The 22806-nt window shown below is 40.3% G+C and overlaps 1 protein-coding gene across 1 annotated transcript; it reads left to right on the forward strand.

Annotated features, from left to right (window-relative positions):
• The first annotated feature begins 441 nt into the window (after window positions 1-441).
• Window positions 442-3151, forward strand: GPR27 (G protein-coupled receptor 27). Its single transcript, XM_028518056.2, has one exon. It carries the CDS (start codon window positions 731-733, stop codon window positions 1856-1858), a length of 1128 nt encoding a protein of 375 aa, XP_028373857.1. The 5' UTR covers window positions 442-730; the 3' UTR covers window positions 1859-3151.
• The last annotated feature ends 19655 nt before the right edge of the window (window positions 3152-22806 follow it).

The following is a 22806-nucleotide window of genomic DNA, read 5'->3' on the forward strand; positions in this document are numbered from 1 at the left end:
CTGCCACCCACATCAATGCTCACCTGAACGTTAGCGGTTAAATGATTATGATTAGTACTATAGTTATTTATTATTAACTTTCGGGCAGAATGCTCACCCCAGATATTCCTGCCCGCTGAGGCCTCCCCTCCGGACCCCGCCATGCCAAGCAGCAGCCCCCCGCCCCGCGTGACCCCACAGCGCTGGCGCGAACGCCGCCGCAGGATCCCGGTTACCTGGGGCCAAACGTGGCTTATCATCACCTCGCGTCCCGAGCCCTGCCTCCCTAACCAACGCGCAGGTTCCGCGGCGGCTTCCGCAGCCTAGCCCGGCCAGGGTGGCGGCCACGCGGCGCGCTCCGGCGGAGGGGAGGGGGCTCCACCGCCGCGGCGGCGGCGGCGGAGGGGGGCAGAGCCAAGAGGCGCGCTGCTGCAGCGGAGGAGGAGGAAAAGGATGCTGAGGACTGCGGGCAGCCGGGCTGCTGGGAGGCCCTGCGTTTCGTGAAGCCCGCGGCGCCCTAGGTGCAGGGAGTGGCCCTCGGCTCCTGCGCGCATCATTCCCGAGATGGCGGCGGCCGCTGCGGTGCGTTGGCACGGGGAGCCCCAGAGGCGCCAACCGGGTGCAGGCTGAGCTGCGCCGGCCCAGGAGCTCGCGCACGGCCCACGCCGCCGCCGAGCCAAGGCCAGGCGGCCTGCAGAGCGGCGAGGCCGGGAGCGGCCCCTGAACGGAGCGTCGGGCTGGGGAGGCCAGGATGGCGAACGCCAGCGAGCCAGGCGGCGGTGGCGGAGAGGCGGCCGCCCTGGGCATTAAGCTGGCCACGCTAAGCCTACTGCTGTGCGTGAGCCTGGCGGGCAACGTGCTGTTCGCGCTGCTCATAGTGAGGGAGCGCAGCCTGCACCGCGCCCCGTACTACCTGCTGCTCGACCTGTGCCTGGCCGACGGGCTGCGCGCACTCGCCTGTCTCCCGGCCGTGATGCTAGCGGTGCGGCGCGCGGCGGCTGCAGCCGGAACCCCGCCGGGCGCGCTCGGCTGCAAGCTGCTAGCCTTCCTGGCCGCGCTATTCTGCTTCCACGCCGCCTTCCTGCTGCTCGGCGTGGGCGTCACCCGCTACCTGGCCATCGCGCACCACCGCTTCTATGCCGAGCGCCTGGCCGGCTGGCCGTGCGCCGCCATGCTAGTGTGCGCCGCCTGGGCGCTGGCGCTAGCTGCGGCCTTCCCGCCGGTGCTGGACGGCGGTGGCGGGGAGGAGGACGACGCGCCGTGCGCCCTGGAGCAGCGGCCCGACGGCGCCCCCGGCGCGCTCGGCTTCCTGCTGTTACTCGCTGCGGTCGTTGGTGCCACGCACCTTGTCTACCTCCGCCTGCTCTTCTTCATCCACGACCGCCGCAAGATGAGGCCCGCGCGCCTCGTCCCGGCAGTCAGCCACGACTGGACTTTCCACGGCCCCGGCGCCACTGGCCAGGCGGCCGCCAACTGGACGGCTGGTTTCGGCCGCGGCCCCACGCCTCCTGCACTCGTGGGCATCCGGCCCGCGGGGCCGGGCCGCGGCGCGCGCCGTCTACTCGTGCTCGAGGAGTTCAAGACAGAGAAGAGGCTGTGCAAGATGTTCTACGCCATCACGCTTCTCTTCCTGCTGCTCTGGGGGCCCTACGTCGTGGCCAGTTACCTGCGGGTCTTAGTGCGGCCCGGCGCCGTACCCCAGGCCTACCTGACGGCTTCCGTGTGGCTGACCTTCGCACAGGCCGGCATCAATCCTGTAGTGTGCTTCCTCTTCAACAGGGAGCTAAGGGACTGCTTCAGGGCCCAATTCCCCTGCTGCCAGAGCACCCAGGCCACCCAGGCCACTCTCCCTTGCGACTTGAAAGGCATTGGTTTGTAAGGGCTCTTCCCGCCACGTACATCCCAACCCAGCCTCTCCCTTTGGCTTAGACTGACGTTGTTTCTTCCCCTCCGCCCCTGTTTTAATGGTCTAAGCTGCCTTCAAAATGACTCAAAGTGGATTACCACTTGGATTGTACAGACTTACTTTAGGGAGGGGAGAGGGCTTTCCAGTCCCATCCCCACCCAAGCTCCAGTCATTGTTTTCTTAAATATATTTTCATCCTGAGTATAGGTCCTGGAGTCTTTGTATTGGTACTGCTGTCTTTTATTCCATGTTATTACTTTTGAAAATAAAGACTAAACTAATTTTCTTCATGCAACTTTTCCTAAAGACTATGGCCAATTTTCTACAGAAGCTATTTTTGACAACCTCAAGTGGCATTAATTTTGCAGTGAAATAGAGGAACCCCGGGGGACTTCACAAGTTTGATTTCTTGAAGGTCCTCTGTTGGAAGCAGGAGAAAAGGGGAGGGAGGATTTTCTTAACTTCCCTCTGAATTGCCAGCCATGGGGTCAGTTGTGCTGCTCTCATTCTTCGAAAGTGTTGAACACTTTGTTTAGTATTGAGATTGAATTTAAAGAGCAGCTATGGGAGTGACTAGTGAGGCAATCGATTTTTTTAAACAGCAACAAGATTTGTTTCCTTTGTTACTTTAATACTACTGCAAAATACAGGTCAGTGACAACTGCTGTCTGCATTATACCAATCTTGACCGGAAACATTTCTATAAAACTGTAACGTAAAAGTTAAAAGGTGTTTTGATTATTAATGGTGTGGAGGAAATACAGTATTGCATGTTTTTGTATGTACTGATTGCTGTTCACTGATTCGGGGTCTCTGAAAATCAGAGTACTAAATCAAAATTGTATAGCTGTTTTTTGCCAATAAAAATTAAAATAACTTTGTGGAAACAGCTTGTGCTTTGAGGAGCCCAGTTATATTCTGGCTCATGAAACTAACTTCCACTTTGAAAATTGTTCTTTTGTTCATGGTATTAGTGAATGGCATATAATGATACTCTACTTCTAGGAGACAGTGTTTCCTTAAAATGTTTGCTAGTTTAAGCTGTGCTGTTCTATGATGGTTATTTTAAATTAATGAGAACTATAATTTTAAATAATATTTCTTTGTTAGATACACTGTAATCTTACATTGAAAGACTAAATTCTGCAAGTACTGTGTAATTTTTGCTTATAATGCTACATTTTTATTAATGTACCTTCTGTTTTGAGGATTTATATCTGTATTTCTCTTTGCATTATACAAATAGACCAGTATTTTCACGCTGGAGTATTTTGTTATTGTTGTTGTGTGAGGCAGTAATTGGTACTAATAGGCACCTAACTATGGTACTCATGTTCTGTTAGCCTTTAAGTGTGTGTTCTTTAGTTGACCATCAGCACATCTAAGACATTCACATGCTTGCCAACTTAAAATGCAAGATAAAACTCTTCAAATCACTTTAAGGGGAAGGGCTGCATCAAAACTGTTTTTTGTGAACATATAAACATAATCATTTTATTGAAAATAGTTAAAAATAGGTGTAGTAAGTATGTTGAAATTTATTTTACTTGAGCATCATATAAACTTAATGTTCAGTCTAAAAGGGATGTTATAAGAGGGTATAGCCAATTTATTTTTTTTAATTTTTTAAATTAAATTTTATTTTTTATTGTTGTTCAAGTACAATTGCCATCATTTTCCCCTACCACTCCCACCCACCCCAGCCATCCCCACCTCCCACCCTTGATCCTATCCCTCTTTGACTTTGTCCACGTTCCCTTTGTACATGTTCCTTGACTGTCCTTCCCCATTCTCCCGTGTTATCTCTGCCCCAACTACCCTCTGGTTACAGTCAGTTCGTTCTTTATTCAATGTCCCTGGTTATATTTTGTTTGCTTTTTTCTTTTATTGATTAGGATCCACTTATAGGTAGGATCATATGGTATTTGTCTTTTACCAATGGCTTATTTCACTTAGCATAATGCTCTACAGATTCACCCAGGCTGTTGCAAAGGGTAGGAGAACCTTCTTTTTTTCTGCTGCATAGTATTCCATCATGTAAATGTACCATAGCTTTTTGATCCACTCGTTATTGATGGGCACTTAGGTTGCTTCCAACACTTGGCTATTATAAATTGTGCTGCTATGAACACTGGGATGCATAGTCTCTTTTGAATTTCTGTTTAACGACTCTTAGGGTATAATATCAGCAGTGGAATAGCTGGGTCAAAAGGCAGTTCCATTTTTAGTTTTGTAAGGAAATTCTATACTGCTTTCCACAGTGGCTGCACCAGTCTGCATTTCCACCAAGAGTGTACTAGGGGTCCTTTTTCTCTACAACCTTGCCAGCATTTGTTGTTTGTTGACTTGTGTATGATGGCCATTCTCAATGGTGTGAAGTGGTATGTCATTGTGATTTTAATTTACACCTCTCTGATGGCTAGTGATGCTGAACATCCTTTTGTGTGTCTCTGGGCCTTCTGTGTGTCCTCCTTGGAGAAGTGTCTGTTCAGGTTCTTTGCCCATTTTTTAACTGGATTATTTGTCTTCCTGGAGTGGAGTTGTGTGAGTTCTTTATATATTTTGGAGATCAAACCCTTGTCCAAGGTATCATTGGCAAATATATTTTCCCATATGACCCATTCTCTTTTCATTTTAATGCTGTTTTCTTTAGCCATTCAGAAGCTTTTTATTATGATGAAGTCCCATTTGTTTACTCTTTCCTTTATGTCCCTTGCTCTAGGGGACGTATATTGGTGAAAATATTTCTGTATGGAATATCTGAGGTTTTCCTGCCTATGGTATCCTTTAGATATTTAAGCCTTTTATCCACTTTGAATTTAGTTTTGTGTATGGTGTAAGTTGGTGGTGGAGTGTCATTTTTTTGCATGTAGCTGTCCAGATCTCCCAACACCATTTGTTGAAGAGGCTATTTTTACCCCATTTTATGTTTCTGCCCCCTTTGTTGAATAATAATTGACCCTAAAGACTTGTATTTATTTCTGGGTGCTCTACTCTGTTCCATTGATCCATGTGTCTGTTCTTATGCCAGTACCACACTGTTTTGATTACAGTGGCCTTGTAATATAGTTTGATATCAGGTACTGTGATCCTTCCTACTTTGTTCTTTCTCAAAATTGCAGCAGCTATTTGGGGTCTTTTGTGGTTCCATATAAATTTTTGAAATATTTGTTCTATATCTGTGAAATATGTCATGGGTACTTTAATAGGGATTGCTTGAATCTATACATTGCTTGGGGTATTATGGACATTTTGATGATGTTAATTCTTCCAATGCATGAACACAGTATATGCTTCTATTTGTTTGTGTATTCCTTAATTCCTTTCTTCAGTAGTGCATAGTTTTCTGAGTACAGGTCTTTGCCTCCTTGGTTAGGTTTATTTCTAGATACTTTATTTTTCATGTTGCTATAGCAAATGGGATTCTTTCCTGATTTCTGTTTCTGATATTTCATTGTTGCTGTACAAAAATACCTTTAGTTTCGGAATATTGATTTTGTATCCCACAGTTTTGCCAAAATCAGTTGTTTAGTCGAGTAGGTTTTTGATGGAGTCTATAGGATTTTCTCTGTATACTATCATGTCATCTGCAAACAATGACAGTTTTGCTTCCTCTTTTCCAATTTGTTTGCCTTTTATTTCTTTTTGTCTGATTGCTGTTGCTAGGACTTCCAATACTGTGTTGAATAGAAGTGTTGAAAGAGGATATCCTTGTCTTGATCCTAATCTTAGTCGGGAAGTTTTTAGTTTTTGTCTGAGTCTATGTTGGCTGTGAGTTTCTTATCTGTGACCTTTATTATGTTGGGGAATGCTCCCTCTATTCCCACTTTGCTGCGTGTTTTTATCATAAATTGGTGCTGTACGTTATCAAAAGATTTCTCTGCATCTATTGATATGATCAAGTGATTTTTTTCTGTTTCGTTTTGTTTATGTGATGCATTAAGTTTATTGATTTGCAAATATTGTACCATCCTTGCATCTTTGGAATGAATCCCACTTGATCATGGTGTATGATTTTTAATCTATTGCTAGATGCGGTTTGCCAATATTTTGTTGAGAATTTTAGTGTCTATGTTCATTAGTGATATTAGCCTGCAGTTTTCTTTCTTTGTTGCGTCTTTATCTGTTTTTTGGGTTAGGATGATACTGGCTTCATAACAGGAGTTTGGGAGTCTTCCATCTTCTTGGGTTTTTTGTAGTAGTCTGTGAAGAGTAGCAGTTAGCTCCTTCTAAATGCTTTGTAAAATTCTCCTGTGAAACTGTCCAGTCTAGGGCTTTTATGTGCTGGGAGTTTTTTTGATTACTCCTTCAGTTTCATCAGCTGTTATTGATCTGTTCAGGCTTTCTGCTGCTTCATTCCATCTTGGAAGATTATATTTTTCTAGAAATTTCTCGATTTCACTCAGGTTTTCAAATTTCTTAGCATATCGTTGTTTGTAGTAATTTCTTACAATCCTTTGTGTTTCAGTGGTGTCAGTTGTAATCTCTCCTCTTTCATTTCTGATTGTGTTTATCTTTTCAGAGAGCCAGCTCCTGTATTTATTGATCACTAGAATTGTTCTTTTACTTTCTATGTAGTTTAATTCTGCTCTGATATTGGTTATCTCCTTCCATCTACTCACTCTGGGGTTTGTTTGTTGTTGTTCCACCAGTTCTTCTAAATGTAGGATAAGGTTGTTTATTTGAAATATTTGTCTTTTTTAAGTAGACCTGTATCACTATAACTTCTATCCCAGTACCTGCCTTCACTGTGTCCCATAAGTTTGGGACTTTTATAAGTTCATCTTCATTTGTTTCCAGAAACTCTTTGATTTCTTCCTTGATCTCATTTTTAACTCATTCAATATTTAATAGCATGCTATTCAGTTTCCATGAATTTGAGCATTTTTGAGTTTTTCCCTTGGGGTTGAGGTTGGTTTCTAGCTTCAGGCCCTTGTGGTCCAAGAAAATGCTTAATTAGATTTCAATTTTCTTGAATTTGTTGAGGTTTGTTTTGTATCTTGTCATGTGGTCTATCTTTGAAAGTGTTCCATGTGCTTTTGAAAAGAATGTGTATTTTGATTCTTTGGGATGAAAGGCTCTATATATGTATCAGTTAAGTCCATTTGATCTAGGATATTGTTCAATGCTGCAATATCCTTGTTGATATTCTGTTTGCAAGATCTATCCATTTGTGACAGTGGGGTGTTAAAATCCTCTAGCTTAAGTATGTTGATGTCTATATCTTTCTTGAAGTCCTCCAAGATTTTAGTTATATATTTGGGTGCTCCTATGTTGTGTGCATATATGTTTATAATGTTTATGTTTTCATGATGGATTCTTCCCTTGAGTATTATGAAGTGTCCTTCTGGGTCTCTTTTTATGGCCTTTGTTTTGAAATCTGTTTTGTGTGATATACGTATTGCTACCCTGGCTTTTTTTCCCCCCTGTCCTTTCACTTGGAATATTTGTTTCTAGCCCTTCACTTTCAGTCGGTGTAGGTCTTTTGTTCTGAAGTGGGTCTCTCATAGGCAACACGTGTATGGGTCATGATTCCTTATCCATTTGCCTATGCTATGTCTTTTGATTGGAACAATTAATCTACTTATATTTAAGGTTATTATTGATAGGTACTTATTCATTGCTGTATTACTTTCTTCATACCTGTGTTTTTCTCTCTCACTCTTTTTCTTCCTTTTCTTAAGGCAGAGCCTTTAGCATCTCTTGTACCGCTGGTTTGGAGGAGGTATGTTCTTCGAGGCTTCTTTTTTCTAGGAAGCCCCTTAATTTGCCTTCCATTTTAATTGAGAGCCTTGCTGGTAGAGTAGTCCTGTTTGCAGGCCTTTGATTTTCATTATTTGCAATATCCTTTGCCATTCCCTTCTGGCTTGTAGTGTTTCCATTGAGAAGTCAGCTGCTAGTCTTATTGGGGTCCCCTTGTATGTTACTTCCTGTTTCTCCCTTGCTGCCTTTTATTCTCTCTTTTTCTTGGAATTTTGCCATTTTAATTATGATGTGTCTTGAAGTGGGCCTCTTTGGGTTCCTCTTGATTGGGACTCTCTGTGTTTCCTGGATTAGTGTGACTTTGTCTCTCATAAAATTAGGGAAGTATTCTATCATTACTTTTTCAAGCAGGTTTTCTATCCCTTGCTCTTCTTCTACTTCTGGTACCCCTATTATATGGATACTATTATGTTTCATGTTGTCCTGTAGTTCCCTTAACACCTCTTTGTTCTTTCTGAGTCTCTTTTTCTTTTCTTGCTCTTTCTCGGAGGGTTTTTTTTTTTCTACCTTGCCCTCCAGCTAGCTGATCCAATCCTCTGCTTCATCTAGCCTGCTTTTGATTCCTTCTACTGTGTTCTTCAACTCAGAAATTGTATTTTTTATTTCCTCTTGTCTCTTCTTGTTTGTTTCTGTCATTTTTCATGCTGGTGTAATTCGCAGTAAGTTCTTGTAGCGTCCCTGTAGTTTTTGGTATTCTCAGTAAGCTCATTGAGCTTCCTTATAACCATTGCTTTGAACTCAATATCTGATAGTTAACTTGCCTCTGTTTCATTTACCATTGTTTCTGAGGATTCCTCCTCTGCTTCTTAAATTGATATGTTCTGACTCTCTGGTTTTATGGTGTGAACTACTATGGTAGGAGACCTGTGAGATTCAGTGGTGCAGTCTCCTTAATCTCCTGAACTTGTTGCTCTTGGGCTGTCATTTATATTGGCTCTCTGGATGTCTTTGGGTTTTGATTGTTGTTGGGTCCTTCTTTGGTGGGTCCTTCCATCCAACTGGTTGACTGAGGGTCACTCCACCCATCGTGTCTTGTATGCTGTTGTGCAGGTGCTGCAAGAACAAAACCACAAAGTCCAAAAAACAAGCCCACATCCATAAAAATATCTCTACCCCCGTAATCCCGCTATCATCATCAAATTAACCAATATTAGTAAGGGTGTAAAGAGATTAAAACTATTTTAAGAAAGGAGGGAAATAAACTATAGTGTAAATTCTAGTAACTTAATATGCACAAACTTGATGGACAAGAAATGAATGTTAAAAAACTATGCAGGAAAGAAAATAATCACTAATCATGGAGAAGACCACAGTGGATTTCGCCTCAGTAGCCTCTAGTATTTACCACTGTTTTTCCTTTCTGGATTTGTCTCTGATTGATGTCAGACGTTGACCTCATCTGACCTTAGGCCGCCTGCACCCTGACTGCCAGGGATCTGCTCTCTATGGCTATCATCTTCAGTTATTAATCTAGGCACTCTTCACTCAGCAGTCAGGCTTAATAGGCTTAGCAGATAGGGTGGGGCAGAATCACTCCCGGGGTTGGGGCTATTGTTTCTCTTCAGGCTGATGCTTCTTGTAGGGGAGTGGTCTGCCTGAGCTGGATAGCTGCTGCTGTATGGGGGAAGATTCAGCACCTGTATCCCAGCTGCTACTATCTCAGCTCTTTCCCCAAAGCTTCCTTCTCCAGCCCACTCTGCCCCTGCCTTTGCTGGTGCCCTGGGTAAACAGCTGCAAATGAAAATCTGTGTGTTGGCCCTTTAAATGGCTCTTTGCATCTGCAGCTGTCTTTGGCAGAAAGAAACCCTGCCACTTTTTGCTGCCTGTTGTCAGTGTACTGTTTGGAGTCTGGTGTTCTAGGCTGGGGATAGAATTTAGACACCACACTTCTCAGGGGGATCCAACCAGTCGCTTAATTATCCCTCTGGCACTGCCACTGATAGGCACTCAGCCAGCCCTCTTGAGTCTCCACTGCACTATTCATCAGTCAGTTAGTACTGGAGATGATTCTTCTGTCTGTCCGAGGTTATAGGGCTCTCTTTTGCTATTGTTCAGTTGTTTGTTCCAGGTGATCCCTCCACAATTTAGTTATAATTCCAGATTGGTCCTGGGCGGAGGTTAATGTGACTTCCATTTACTCCTCTCCTATCTTGCCTCTCTTAGCCAACTTAATTTATCTCTGGTAAATGGTCAGCATTATTTTATTTTTTAAAAGTCAATCAGTCCGTTCAGATAGTCTCATTTTTGGAAAATACGAATAACTATTAATCACCCTATTTCTCCCAAGGTTATAGGACAGGTAGATGTTAATTATTCAAGAGTCATTCATCAGAAGTCTCAGCTAATCTAGACACAGAGAGGCCCAGGAAGTAAATCTCTCATCATCTAACACCCACCCCCCCACATACATACCTCTACTCAAGTGAACCAAGTTCAAAAACTAGAAGTCAGTCAGCCCATGTGGTATGCAGGATATTTAGTACCTGGCATGGTACAGGAAACAAGCCACCAGGGCCTAGTTCTGACAACTCCAGCCTTAAGCAGCAGCTTGGTAGCCCAGAGACAGCCTGTTGGCTGTATATGGCCTTAAGTTCATGGGTATATTTTTAGAGGGGACTCCATAAGCCAGTGAGTCTCCCATTTTAACAGTAAGTATTACCTTACGTGCTCATGAGGTTGAGAGATTCTTATTAGGAAGGATTATGGTGGAACCCAGGAAAGAGCATTTTTAACAGGCTCCCTAGATGGTTGGAGGTGTACCTCCAGGCCTTTGTTCACACATAATTTACTTCAGACAACATGTGAATACTCTTGGTTATCTGGTTTTGTTTTGTTTTGTTTTATTGTGATTAGAGGGTTGAGTTGAAGAGTAATGAGAAATGACAGTCAACTGTGAAAGAAAAAGAGAGAAGAACCACAAGAGGCAGAGGAAACAAGCTATCCAGGGGGAAAACAACCCTCACAATAGATTCATTGGATCAATGAATCTATTAACATGTACTTTGATTGTTAATTATATTGATAAAAAACCATCAAGAAAAGGTTAGTTGTGTTTCAGAATACTCTATCCATTGTACCAGGACAAATATAATTTTCATGGGGAAGATTTCCATTAAAAGAGTTTTTTGTTTATTAAAGGAGTTAATTCACATTCCTCCACCTCTAACCAGGGTGAAAAAAGTCACTATACCTGAGGCAATTAAAATAGATGTCTTGAATATCAATCCATGCATGTCCTGCAATGAAACTATTGGGTCTAAAATGAGCATCTTGGGGTCTTTTGATACCTTACATTAAATATCCTTTCAAAAAGATCATATCTGTATACACTTCCACCTGACCATGTTTATTTTTTAGAAAATGAAATAGCTCAAGCTAAGTGGGGAAGCATATAACAAATCAGTAACCATAGTGATAAATAAGATCTCTGTACCCACTATTCAGTCCTGCCAAATCTTGTCACTTTGCCATATTGGTTTATACTTTTGCCCTTTCTAATTTTTCCTTTCCTTTTTTTTCTTAGCTCCCTCTCCTATTCTCTCCCTTCTTCATTGTCCTTTCTTCATTTCTCCCCCACTCCCTTTTTTTCTCTTAAAAAAAAAGAAGTAAAAGTGATGAATCTTGGTGCATGCCATGGGCTCCTGGCCCCCTCTCTAATCTTACTTTCTCCCACTCCCTTCTTAACCCTGTACTCTAGCTACTCCCAGTCACTGGAAGTCCCCTGAACAGGTTATACTGTGGAACCCAAACATACCTTTGCATTTATTGTTTCATGTGCCCCAAGTCTTCACTCCTTTTTTCCCAGCTCAACTTGAGTTAAGCTTTCAGAGAGTGAACTCCTAGACAAAAAGGGTGAACTAGCCCCTACAGATGAAGATTTTTCCAGGGCTAGTCCCTGCAAAATTTTTAAGGCTTCAAATTTAGTCCTTAAGTTTGAGTGCCATGGTGGACTGAGTAGCAGATTTGCTGTTTTAGTGGTTTTTTAAGTGGTCTGTGCACTGATGTGTCTGGGGTTATCATGCAGTGGATCCAAAATAGTGTTCTTTATTCACCATGAAGACAAGTTACTATATGTTACCTGCCTCAAGACCAGTGGCCTTCAGGACTCCCTCTGTGAGGGGCAAAGTAGGTAACCTACCCACCTTTTAGATCCATATCAACATCCTTTGCATGGTTAATTAGCTGCTTCTAGAGTAAACAAAAGTAAAAGCAAACTTGTTCTGAGTCCAATGGGTTCTTTATGCTTTTTCCCCAACCTGGACAAGATTTTTGGGGTCTAACCCAGTCCATAAAGAAAGCCCTTTTGTCTTACCTCTTTCTTCCTTTGGGGATGTTTTTGGTGAGGATGTGGTACTTGGAACCACAGCAGCTGTCTTGCAACTATGAGAAGAGATACTGTCAATCGAGTAAAGACAACAGACCAGAAAGATGAAAGAACAGACATCTATTTTAATTAACATTATTCAACTGTTTAATCAAGCAGGCAAACCCATATCTTTAGACTTCTGGTTTTAAAATAAAAACTATTGCTTCAGGAACTAATATTCAGGGAACCTGTCATTTGAAGCAACAATTAACCACAACGCTACTTAAAACTATTCTATTCCCTCAACTCCTTTGATAGGTATGTTTGATATTCCAGAACTGTAGTCACAGATTTTTAAAAATTAGACTTAATTTACTTTTTCCAGCTGTCAGATCATTCAGCCTGCTATTAACCATTACATTAACCTACCTCTAGAAATATAGGATAGATATGACTTGATTTCTTAGACTGAACTAAATCTAGAAGATTAAAAAGATACCCATTACTAGGCCAGTACTGTTTAATTAATTACACTTTATAAAACTTCTGATATCATAAATCTAGTTATAGTAATCTGGAAAATTACTTGAATGAATCCATCCAATCAATAGGTATTATAAGCAAAGGAGCAGCCAGTGTCTCTATTGAGCAGTGCAGGGAGACACCGCAATAAGGAAGATCCAGTTATCTTGCTAATAAGTTAGCAAGCTAACTTGGAGAAACTTGGCAAATGTGCCCCAAACTATAAAGAGAGGCAGGCATGGCAAGTGATAGGAGAAGGAGCTACATGAACAGCTGGGAACAGTGAGATCAGACATCACAAAAGATTGTCTGAAAAGTGCCGCATATTTGCTCTGCTGGCCCACCTGACTTGAGAGAAGCAGGAGAAACCAGACGACTAAGCCCAGTCTCTCTCCTGCTTCTCATTTCTCTTTCTGACTCCCCTGTTCTCCTCAGTCTAGAGTCTGTTTTTCAAATGAATTGCTCTAAGTGCAATAAAAGCTCATATTTTTCTATCCAAAGTTTTCTGTTCCAGTTCTGTTTGAATGTTCAAGTGTTAGCAATGAATGTGTTCATTTTAATGGAGGAAATTTGTTACACAAAATCTTGTTCAAGGAGAGCCAGCAAAGATGCTATTGATTAGAAATGTCAGAACTTCATAGAAATCAAACAGGTAGCCCTCAAGAAAAGCACTCCCCTCCTTTACCCTCCCAAAGGAAGACAGTGTCATTTTCTGACACTGCAGAAAATGGTATTTTGTGCTTTAGGTGAAGGGAAAAGAGGAAGGAAAGTCTTAATAGGTACTCAACCCACCCTGTATCCTTGATTGTAGGCATTTAAGATAAATAAACAGCTTGAAATTTATATCTGAAAGCCTAAAGTCTTCAAGTTACTTCCAATTACACAGAGAGAACATGAAAAAATGTTTTAAATTACAATGTCAAGGCATAAGAGCAATACACTTATTTTTCAGTAGCATTAAAATAACAGGTAAATTAAAGTTATTACTACAATAATTGGCTTCTAGGAGGAATAATTTAGTCACTTCTGAATTAAGTTTTAAGTGGTCAGCCTTCTCTGCATGGAGCCCATGTAAATTGTTATATATATTTAAAAGCTTCCCCAATGCATTTATGTTATCTGAATTATGCCAATCTGAGTAGGTTTCTAAGATGGAAATCTTTTCTCCCAGGATGTGATATCTGAGAAGCATTCATTGTTTTTGGTTAGAACTTATATTGGAACCAGGAGAGTATAATAAATAGTTTCATTTTGTGCTGTAATTTCAAAAGGCTTTGAAAATTTATTAACGTTCAAATGCTGACTTAATACATGCCTTATCAAAATATTCTTTAGAGATCACAAAATTTAAAATGCACAAGATGAAAATTTTCCTTGCCTTTTTCATTTAACACATTTTTCCTTTTATTTCTTCATATATTTTCTTGATATATTTCTAGAGTATTGGTCAATTTGTGTGTCAATGTGCTTGATAGAACAAGATGGAGAAGAGAGAGGGGAGAACCTTTGTCATAGGTATTCATTCTGCAGAGTGACATAAAGAGTATAACTGTACAGTGTGTAATTCTTTTAACCCATACTCGTGATCAATTTACTTTGCATATTTGTCTTAAGGAATTATGGGATATACTGAGCTATTTCTAGAATTTGATTTGCATAACTATTCTAATCCTTTATGAATATGGTGACAGGTGGTCTAACAAAAGATTTTTTTAAATTTGTAAGTTACCTTGTAAGTTTTATAAGAATGTTAGAATTAAACACCTTTGGAAATATACTTAAAACTTGTCTCTATTGAAAGGAACACAATTATACAAAGGCATGATTTGTCTTCTGGTAATGGCATAATACTTTACTTTTTGCTAGTTTGAAAAGCACCTTTGTTCACTGAAAGTTTGTCATTGAAAGTTTTTTTTTCTAGTTTCTCTTGGTGAGATTAAAATTCATTTAATTAGGTTCTGGCCAAGATGGGGGTGTAGGTAGAAACACTCCACTTCCTTGAACAACCAAAAGAAGGATACAACTAATCTAAAAACAATAAACAACCAGAAGTGCCAAAAAACCAAACTGCATGGAGCTCTGACAACCAAGGCATTAAAGAAACATTCATCCAGACTCGTAGGAGGGTGGGGGGTTGGAGGTGAGCAGCCAAGTGCAAAGGACACACGGAAAGGCTGCAGACTTTGGGGGAGAGGGTAGGCGGGGGCTGGCTGAACAGGAAACTAAAGACTCAAGCTAGCTGTAAACTGCTGTGGAGGTTGCCACAGTGGGAGAAACTCCCAGTCTCACACAAGAGAGTTCGTTGGAAAGTGAGGCTAGAAAGGAGCAAGCAAGCCATATTTTTCCCTCTCTGAACCCTCCTCCATAGACAGTGCCACAGTGAAGCAAATAGGGTTGCCTCCTCTGGGTTAATACCTAAGGCCTTGCACCCCTACAACATAATGGGTGTGCTGAGACAAAGAAATATGGCCCAAATAAAAGAACAGGTCAAAACTCCAGAAAAAGAGCTAAGTGACAAGGAGCTAGCCAACCCATCTGATGCAGAGTTCAAACACTGGTAATCATGATGCTTACAGAAGTGATTGAGCTCAGTCCCAAAATGAAGGAACAAATGAAGTCTACCCAAAGTGAAATAAAGAAAAATATACAGGGAACCAACAGTGAAGGAAAAGAAACTGGGACTCAAATCAATGATTTGGAGCAAAAGGAAGAAATAAATATCTAACCAGAAAAGAATGAAGAAACAAGAATTTTCAAAAATAAGGAGAGGCTTAGGAAACTCTGGGACAATTTTAAATGCTCTAACATCAAAAATTATAAGGGTGCCAGAAGGAGAAGAAGAGCAAGAAATTGAAAACTTATTTGAACAAACAATGAAGGAAAAATTCCCCAATCTGGCCATGGAAATAGATTTCTAGAAGTCCAGGAGGCCCAGAGAGTCCCAAAGAAGTGGGACCCAAAGAGGAACATACCAAGGCATATCATCACTAAATTACCCAAGATTAAAGATAAAGAGATAATCTTAAAAGCAGAAAGAGGAAAGAAGAGATTTACCTACAAAGGAGTGCCCATAAGACAATCATCTGATTTTTCAGAAGAATTCTTGCAGGCAAGAAGGTTCTGGAAAGAAGTATTCGAAGTCATGAAAGGTAAGGAAGGACCTGTATCCAAGATTACTCTATCCAGCAAAGCTGTCATTTAGAATGAACAGGCAGATAAAGTGCTTCCCAGATAAGGTCAAGTTAAAGCAGTTCATCATAACCAAGCCTTTATTATATGAAATGTTAAAGGGACTTATCTAAGGAATAGATGAAGATAAAAAACTAGGAACAGTAAAATGACAACAAACTCACAGCTATCAACAACTGAACCCCCAAAAAACCCCAGAAACTAAGCAAACAACTAGAACAGGAACAGAATCAGAAAAGTGGACATCACATGCAGGTTTTTCAGTGGGGAGGGGAAGAGGAAGAATGGGAGGGGAAAGCTACAGGGAATAAGAAGCATAATTGACAGGCATAAAATAGACAGGGAGAGATTGAGAATGGTATAGGAAACAGAGAATTCATAGAACTTATATGTACAACCCATGGACAGGAACTAAGGGAGGGAATACTGGAGGGTTGAGTGGTTCAGGGCAGAGGGAGGATAAAGGGGGGGGGGGATTGTGAAAACTGTAATAGCATAATCAATAAAATATACTTAAAAATAAATTAAAAATTCATTGAATCATCATAAACATCATAAGAAAAATTTACCATTGTAATGGGTCTCAGTGACCTTTCTGTCTCCAAAACTTCTTAATCAATGGGTAGGTGACATATTTCAGATTTTGAAACACTGGCAGCAAGAAATGGATTTACATATTTTCTCAGTGTTTGGAACACTAATGCTCTCGTGATCAAAGTTGAACCATTTTTTTCAAGATTATATTTTCCTCCATTTTGTTATCAGTTTCTCATTAAGATCTTACTTCAGGACTGTGACAAAAAGGAAAACTGCACTTTGGATGTTGGAACACTGATAGCTCTCAAGCCTCACTTCCCCTTTCCTTTTTGTGGCACATCTGGGCTAGCCAGCCCCAGCAGCTAGGAATTCCCAACCAAGGCCCTGCCTCCTGGCCACAAAAAAGCTAAAACCAATCAAAATGTCTTACTATTGCCACTTAGACTTATTTGTATCTGCTCTGTTCTTGCAAGAAAAATCCCACGATGTGACTCATCATTTTTGTCATATCCTCTTGGTGTGTGTGGTATCGTCAGTCCCAATATCCAAACAAATTTCAGGTGGGGATTTGATCTCACCCTTTGCAGGACAAGAACACCCTTTGCAGGACAAGAACACCCTTTGCAGGACAAGAATGCAGGACATTTTAAAGATGTAAGAATGAAGTACAAGGTATAACAAAATGATGTACTTTTGAAAATAAGGATTTCATTTTCATTGGTTAGGATAGAATTGGAAGTGCTTTAACAGAGACCCAAAATGAGAGCAGCTTGTTTCTCTAGGGTTTAGGTACTGCTTCAGGGGGTCTTCGAGAGCAGCTTAGCTGGTGAATCAGCTCCATAATCTTCTCCAAATGCCTTTATGCTATGGGTGTAAAGTAGTCAGATTCGTTGTTGCATATCCCCATTGGAGAGGAAGTGGAATGCAATTTTCTTTTTTTATATAAATTATTTTATTGTTGTCAGTTACAGTTGTCTGCATTTACCTCCCACCAATCCCCCTGCCAACCCCAGCCAAACCCATCTCCCTCCCTTGCTTCTACCCTCCTTGGTTTTGTCCATGTGTCCTTTATAGTTGTTCCTTGGAGTGCAATTTTCTTTTCAGCAAGTGGGGCAGATGGCTTCTGATCACATTCCATTGCTAAAAAGTTAGTTGCTTGGCCATACATAGCCAAGAGCTTCTGGCAAATGCAGTGTCTAGATATCTACATGGGTGGCCATATGCCCTGCTAAACTACTGAGAGAGGTGGAGAAAGAAGAATGGTGGGGGATAGAATATGAGAATGTGAGTGAATGAATTATGAAAAACAATTGAAGTCCACTAGCCATGTCTTCCCTTCAATGATTTTCTCTCTCCTAACTGAATCCAGCAAAATCAATAGAGAATATTAATATTTGTTGCCCAAAGATCTGGTGGTTGCAGACAACATTCAGCTCCCAGAAACCAATCATAATATCATAGTTAAATACATTTTTCTGTAAGTATTTTATTTTGAGTAGCAAATAATTTTTTTAAAAATTTGTACAGGAGCAAACATTCAGTCATATGAACATTCAGGGCCTGTAATACTTTGCTTCTCCATTCAAATCCAACTTGAGATTTCAAAAATATATCTTAAGAATAAATGTTTAAGGATTCAGGTTGATCAGTGAAAGGACCATGGTAACATCTAAGCAGGGAGCCATCATTGAAAGAAAAAGGGGGTTAACATCATTGCTCACAAACAAGAATGTAGTTGTCTTTCTCAGAGTGGATAGTGATTAGTGGAGCCTATCTAGAAGAGACCAAACTGATTTGCTTCAAGACAATAACAAAATATACCAATGATGTATCATAGAATTGTACACCTGAAACTAGAAAATTTTATTAACCAATGCCGTCCCAATAAATTAAATAAAATTTAAAAAGACAATAAGGAGAGGGGAGGATGGGGTGGGATTGTAGTTTGGTAGAAGTACAGTAAGACTGGCACTGAGTCAATAACTGTTGATAAGATACTGGATTATGAGTATATGAGGTTTCTTATACTACTTCACTTTTATGTTTAAAAATTTCCATTATAAAAGTTTTATTGTTTTGCTTTATAGAAGAATGAACCAAATAGGCTCATGCTAGCATCAAGCTTGTCTATAGGGAATAGGTCTATTCTCAGACACACTGACAAAACTCAATTTGTGAAACTTCTCAACAGTTATTAAAATCCAACTTAATGAAACACATTATCTCCAACTTTTCCTTTAAAGCATTTGACTTACTGCAACAAAAATTATTTTTCATTTATCATATTTTAATCAACATGATGAAAATTTGGATTTAAATAATGTAAAAATTTGCCCAGAAATACACTCTAAAAATGTTTGAATCTTTCATTGTATGATTGAAGTTATTTTATATGAGCCTTTTTATCTCAAGTTTTAAAGAGTGACTTAATACAGTTTTTTTTTCCTTGAAAGACAGTAAACTACAGAGCTTACATATAGCTCATATTTCTTTGATTGACCATGCAAGGTTTACCATCAAATGTTTACCTGGCAAGTACTTCAGATGCAAAATGATAGTTGTTTTTTTTTTCATTTTTAGGATACTGATTTTGCAAAATCTCCTTTGGATTCTTTTTTTTTTAAGATTTTATTTATTTATTTTTAGAGAGGGAAGGGAGGGAGAAAGAAAGAGAGAGAGAGAGAAACATCAATGTGCGGTTGCTGGGGGTCATGGCCTGCAACCCAGGCATGTACCCTGACTGGGAATCAAACCTGTGACACTTTGGTTTGCAGCCCGAGCTCAATCCACTGAGCTACACCAGCCAGGGTGGATTCTTTTTTAAATCCTGTCATTTCAAATTTTGTTTCATACTGAAAAAAATATATCATTAAATAATGTCTTCGATTCCCAGCCAGGGTACATTCCTGGGTTGCAAGCCATAACCCCCAGCAACCGCACATTGATGCTTCTGTTTCTCTCTCTCTCTCTCTCTCTCTCTCTCTCTCTCTCTCTCTCTCTCTCTCTCTCTCTCTCTCTCCACCCCCCTCCTTTCCCTCCCTAAAAATAAATAAATAAAAATATTTAAAAAAATAATAATAAAAAATAATGTCAAGCGGGCACAAAGTATCTTTAGAATAAACCAATGGTTCTCACAGGGGTATAATTTACCCTCATTTGTACCCCCAAGGGACATTTGGCAGTTTCTAGAGACATTTCTAGTTGTCACAACTTGGGGGAAATTCTTGCATCTACTGGATAAGGTCAGCAGCTATTTTGGTAAACATCCTCCAATGTATAATGCAGTACCCCACTCCCAACAAAATTATCCAGAAAACCAGCAGTGTTGAGATTAAGAAAGCCTGGACCAAAGTGAGAGACTGCCTGGAGGTAATCGCCACAGTTACCACTCCATGGAGCAGGCCATCCATTTTCTTGCTTAGCCTGCACAGCCACACTAGTGAGGAAAGCTCACATGGACACCAGGATGTCCACTCAGGATGTACATAATAGAAGTTAGCCTGTGCATTTTACTGACAGAAATCATGCTCCACCATGATATTCTTCTTTCTTGCTTTCCATCTTTTGTGACATATACATGTTTTATTGAAATGCTTGCCACTCTGAGTTATTCAGTTACAATCTGCTGTAGTATTGGGTTTTCTGAAGTATTCTGATGATTTGTGAGCCCAGTAAAGCAGAATGCAATTCTGAGGTGTAGGAGAAAGAGGGATTGGGAGAGGGGAGCATTTACCTGGATGTTTGGAAGATGAGTCACCTGGCTAGAGGCACCTAGAAGATGTGAGAGGTCATGGAACAAGGACCCACTCATCCTTGAATAGGCTCCTCACGTGAGCATGTAACTGCCACTAAAATTCTCAAGCAGGACCCTTCTGTGAGCTTCCACCTAGGAATAGTGGTGGGACAAAGAGAAAGCATTCATTTATGCTTGAGGGTCATAGGAACTTTTGAGATCGGCAAGAAAAGAAAGACATTTAACTGCTCTCTTGACTTCTAATTAAATCAGAAAGGTGTTTTATAATTGCACAAGAAAACCATAGCCTGTCAGTGGCTCTCAGCTGTGGGTGCACCTTGTGACTTTAAAAAGCCCCAACACCCAGGCTTCATCACAGGCATGTCATGTCAGAATCTCTGAGGGCAGGAGATGGTGGAGAAATGGCAACAAGATTTAAGAACAGTGTATTCATGGTATCTCTAAATTTGGGAAGTGTGTACACTGAAAGTACCCTGACTTTCTTTGGGGGTGGGCAGTATGAGATACAAAACTTTATTTAAGGATTATGTTGTTAAGGATTGTCATCTCTGGGTTATGTTAAAAATACTAGAATACAGTTCTCTTTAATGTAGGGAGTACTGAGGATTAACAAATTAGGGAGAAGATGTGAGAATGTAAAAGAAACATTTATTCTGAGGATATTACCTAAAATATATAGTATCATGTTGAAACAGAAAGATCATAAAATATTGCCAGGGAATTTTAGACAGTGACCCTCATTATAACAGTGGAAAATTGTAACCATGGGAAATTGTAACCCACTCCACCATTCTTTTGACAGTTTCTTTATTTTTTTTTAAATTCAGATAAGTGCTGACTCTAATATATAGCTTGTAGGTAAACAAATTTGTATAAGAATCCTAGGAACTAACTTCGAAAAGATACAAAGTCTGACCATCAGGCATCCCAACTCCAGGAGATTTGCTGACCTTCAATGGTGGAGTCAGGATGACATAAAACAAGGATGACATGAATCCAAGATGACTAAACCAGGATGATGCACACTGGATGATGATACACATCATTTGCCTTATTGGAATAGACTGTACTCGTCTGTACATCGAGAACTTTTCAACCCCCTTCCTTGCTCTCTCTCTTCCTTGTTCTTTTACCCTCTCCCTCCTTATAAAAACCTCTGCCTCCACTGAGAGGTGGAGTTGGACTTTGTGACAAGAGTACCCCCTCTTCCCAGGAGATGGGGCTTTGAGATGTGAGTCCCTCCCACCTTCATAGAAGATGGGCTTTGAGACATGAACCCCCTACCATCTTCCAGATGTTGACATATGAATAAACAACTTTCCTTTAGTCCAGCACCTGTCTCTTGAATATTGGCTTTTGTAGAAGCAGGCAGATGGACTTGCTTTTGGTTATGTCACTGAATACCAAAAATGTCCTTTTTAAAATCAAAATTGTCCCCAACTTCAATTTTCTAAGAAATAAAGTTAGAAACAAGTGGATGAGATTTCTGATATTAAAACCAATGAAGAAAACTGGTTTATGTGTTTGAGCTATCACTGGACTTTGTCATGTTCCAATAAGACAACTATATTGAAATTTTGGGAAGGCTGAAGGTCTTTAGTTACATAGAGAGGCAAAAACTTTTCTATGGCTTAAATGTTTTTTTTTAATTTTTAAAGAAAGTTGATTGGGAATAAAAGGAAGAAAACTGTACTTGAACAATGATTAAAATAAAAAAAACATAAAGTTGAAGTCAGAAATTACAGTTTTCATGAAAGTCAATGTTTGCAATGAAATCTAAATGTGGACTTGAGTTTGGTCAGTAGCTTCTGGCATAAGATTCATTTTTATATTAAAATGGATTCTATCCTTTCATAATACCATATCAAAGAACATTGTTGCCTTAGTTTTTCTTGTGTAAATTCTCATTTTGCCTTATCTTGTAGAAATTCTGGCCTATGAAGTCCCAGCTTCAGTGAGAGACCATCCTAGGGTCTAGGAGAAAGAGCTTGGCATAGAATTATTTTAAAGAATCTCCATGAAGCACAATTATAATTTTAAAAAAGATTTTATTTATTTTTAGAGAGAAGAAGAGGGAGGGAGGAAAGGCAGGGGGAGAAACATCAATGTGAGAGAGAAACATGGATCAGTTGCCTCTTATATGTGCCCAGACTGGGGGCAGAACCCACAACCTAGGCGTGTGCCCTGACCAGAAATTGAACAAGTGACTTTTCTGTTTCTGGGATGACACCCAACCTACTGAGACACACTGGTAAGGGCTGAATACAAGTATTTTTGGAAACATTTGAAAGGTGCTAACTCTGGTGACAGGTTAAAATAATAGCCAAACAGAACTATACAATAGAAAAGGAACATTATTCTTTAGTAAAAATAATAACCAAGAGGAGAGGTAACAAATGACAAAGTTTTGTTTTTCTTTGAATGGTAGTGAGTCAGTAGGTACCAATGCTAAATTTCCTACACAAACTTCACCTCATTCTTTTAACTGTGTACATTCTGTCTACCACTTTAAAAAATTGAGTTGGTATTTGTGAAAGTAAAGTTTTTAAAAAAGGTGAATACATGTTTTTTTAGTTAGATGAAAAAGGATGATTGATCTAATTAAGTTTTGACCACTTATTAAAAAGGATGTATTAAACATTATGTGAAAACAACATTTAGCAAAATTGCTGACGTACCTGATTCTTTACAGATAATTCCACCTGCTGAATTCTAATAATTTTTCTAACAGCATAGCAGGGGTGTCCAGACTTTTAGTGCCTCAGGGCCACACTGGAAGAAGAAGAGTTGTCTTGGGCCACATTTTAAATACACACACATTAATGAAAACTGATGAGCAAGAAAAATATT

This window comes from Phyllostomus discolor, chromosome 7 (genome assembly GCF_004126475.2).
Source record: "Phyllostomus discolor isolate MPI-MPIP mPhyDis1 chromosome 7, mPhyDis1.pri.v3, whole genome shotgun sequence".
Lineage (NCBI taxonomy): Eukaryota > Metazoa > Chordata > Mammalia > Chiroptera > Phyllostomidae > Phyllostomus > Phyllostomus discolor.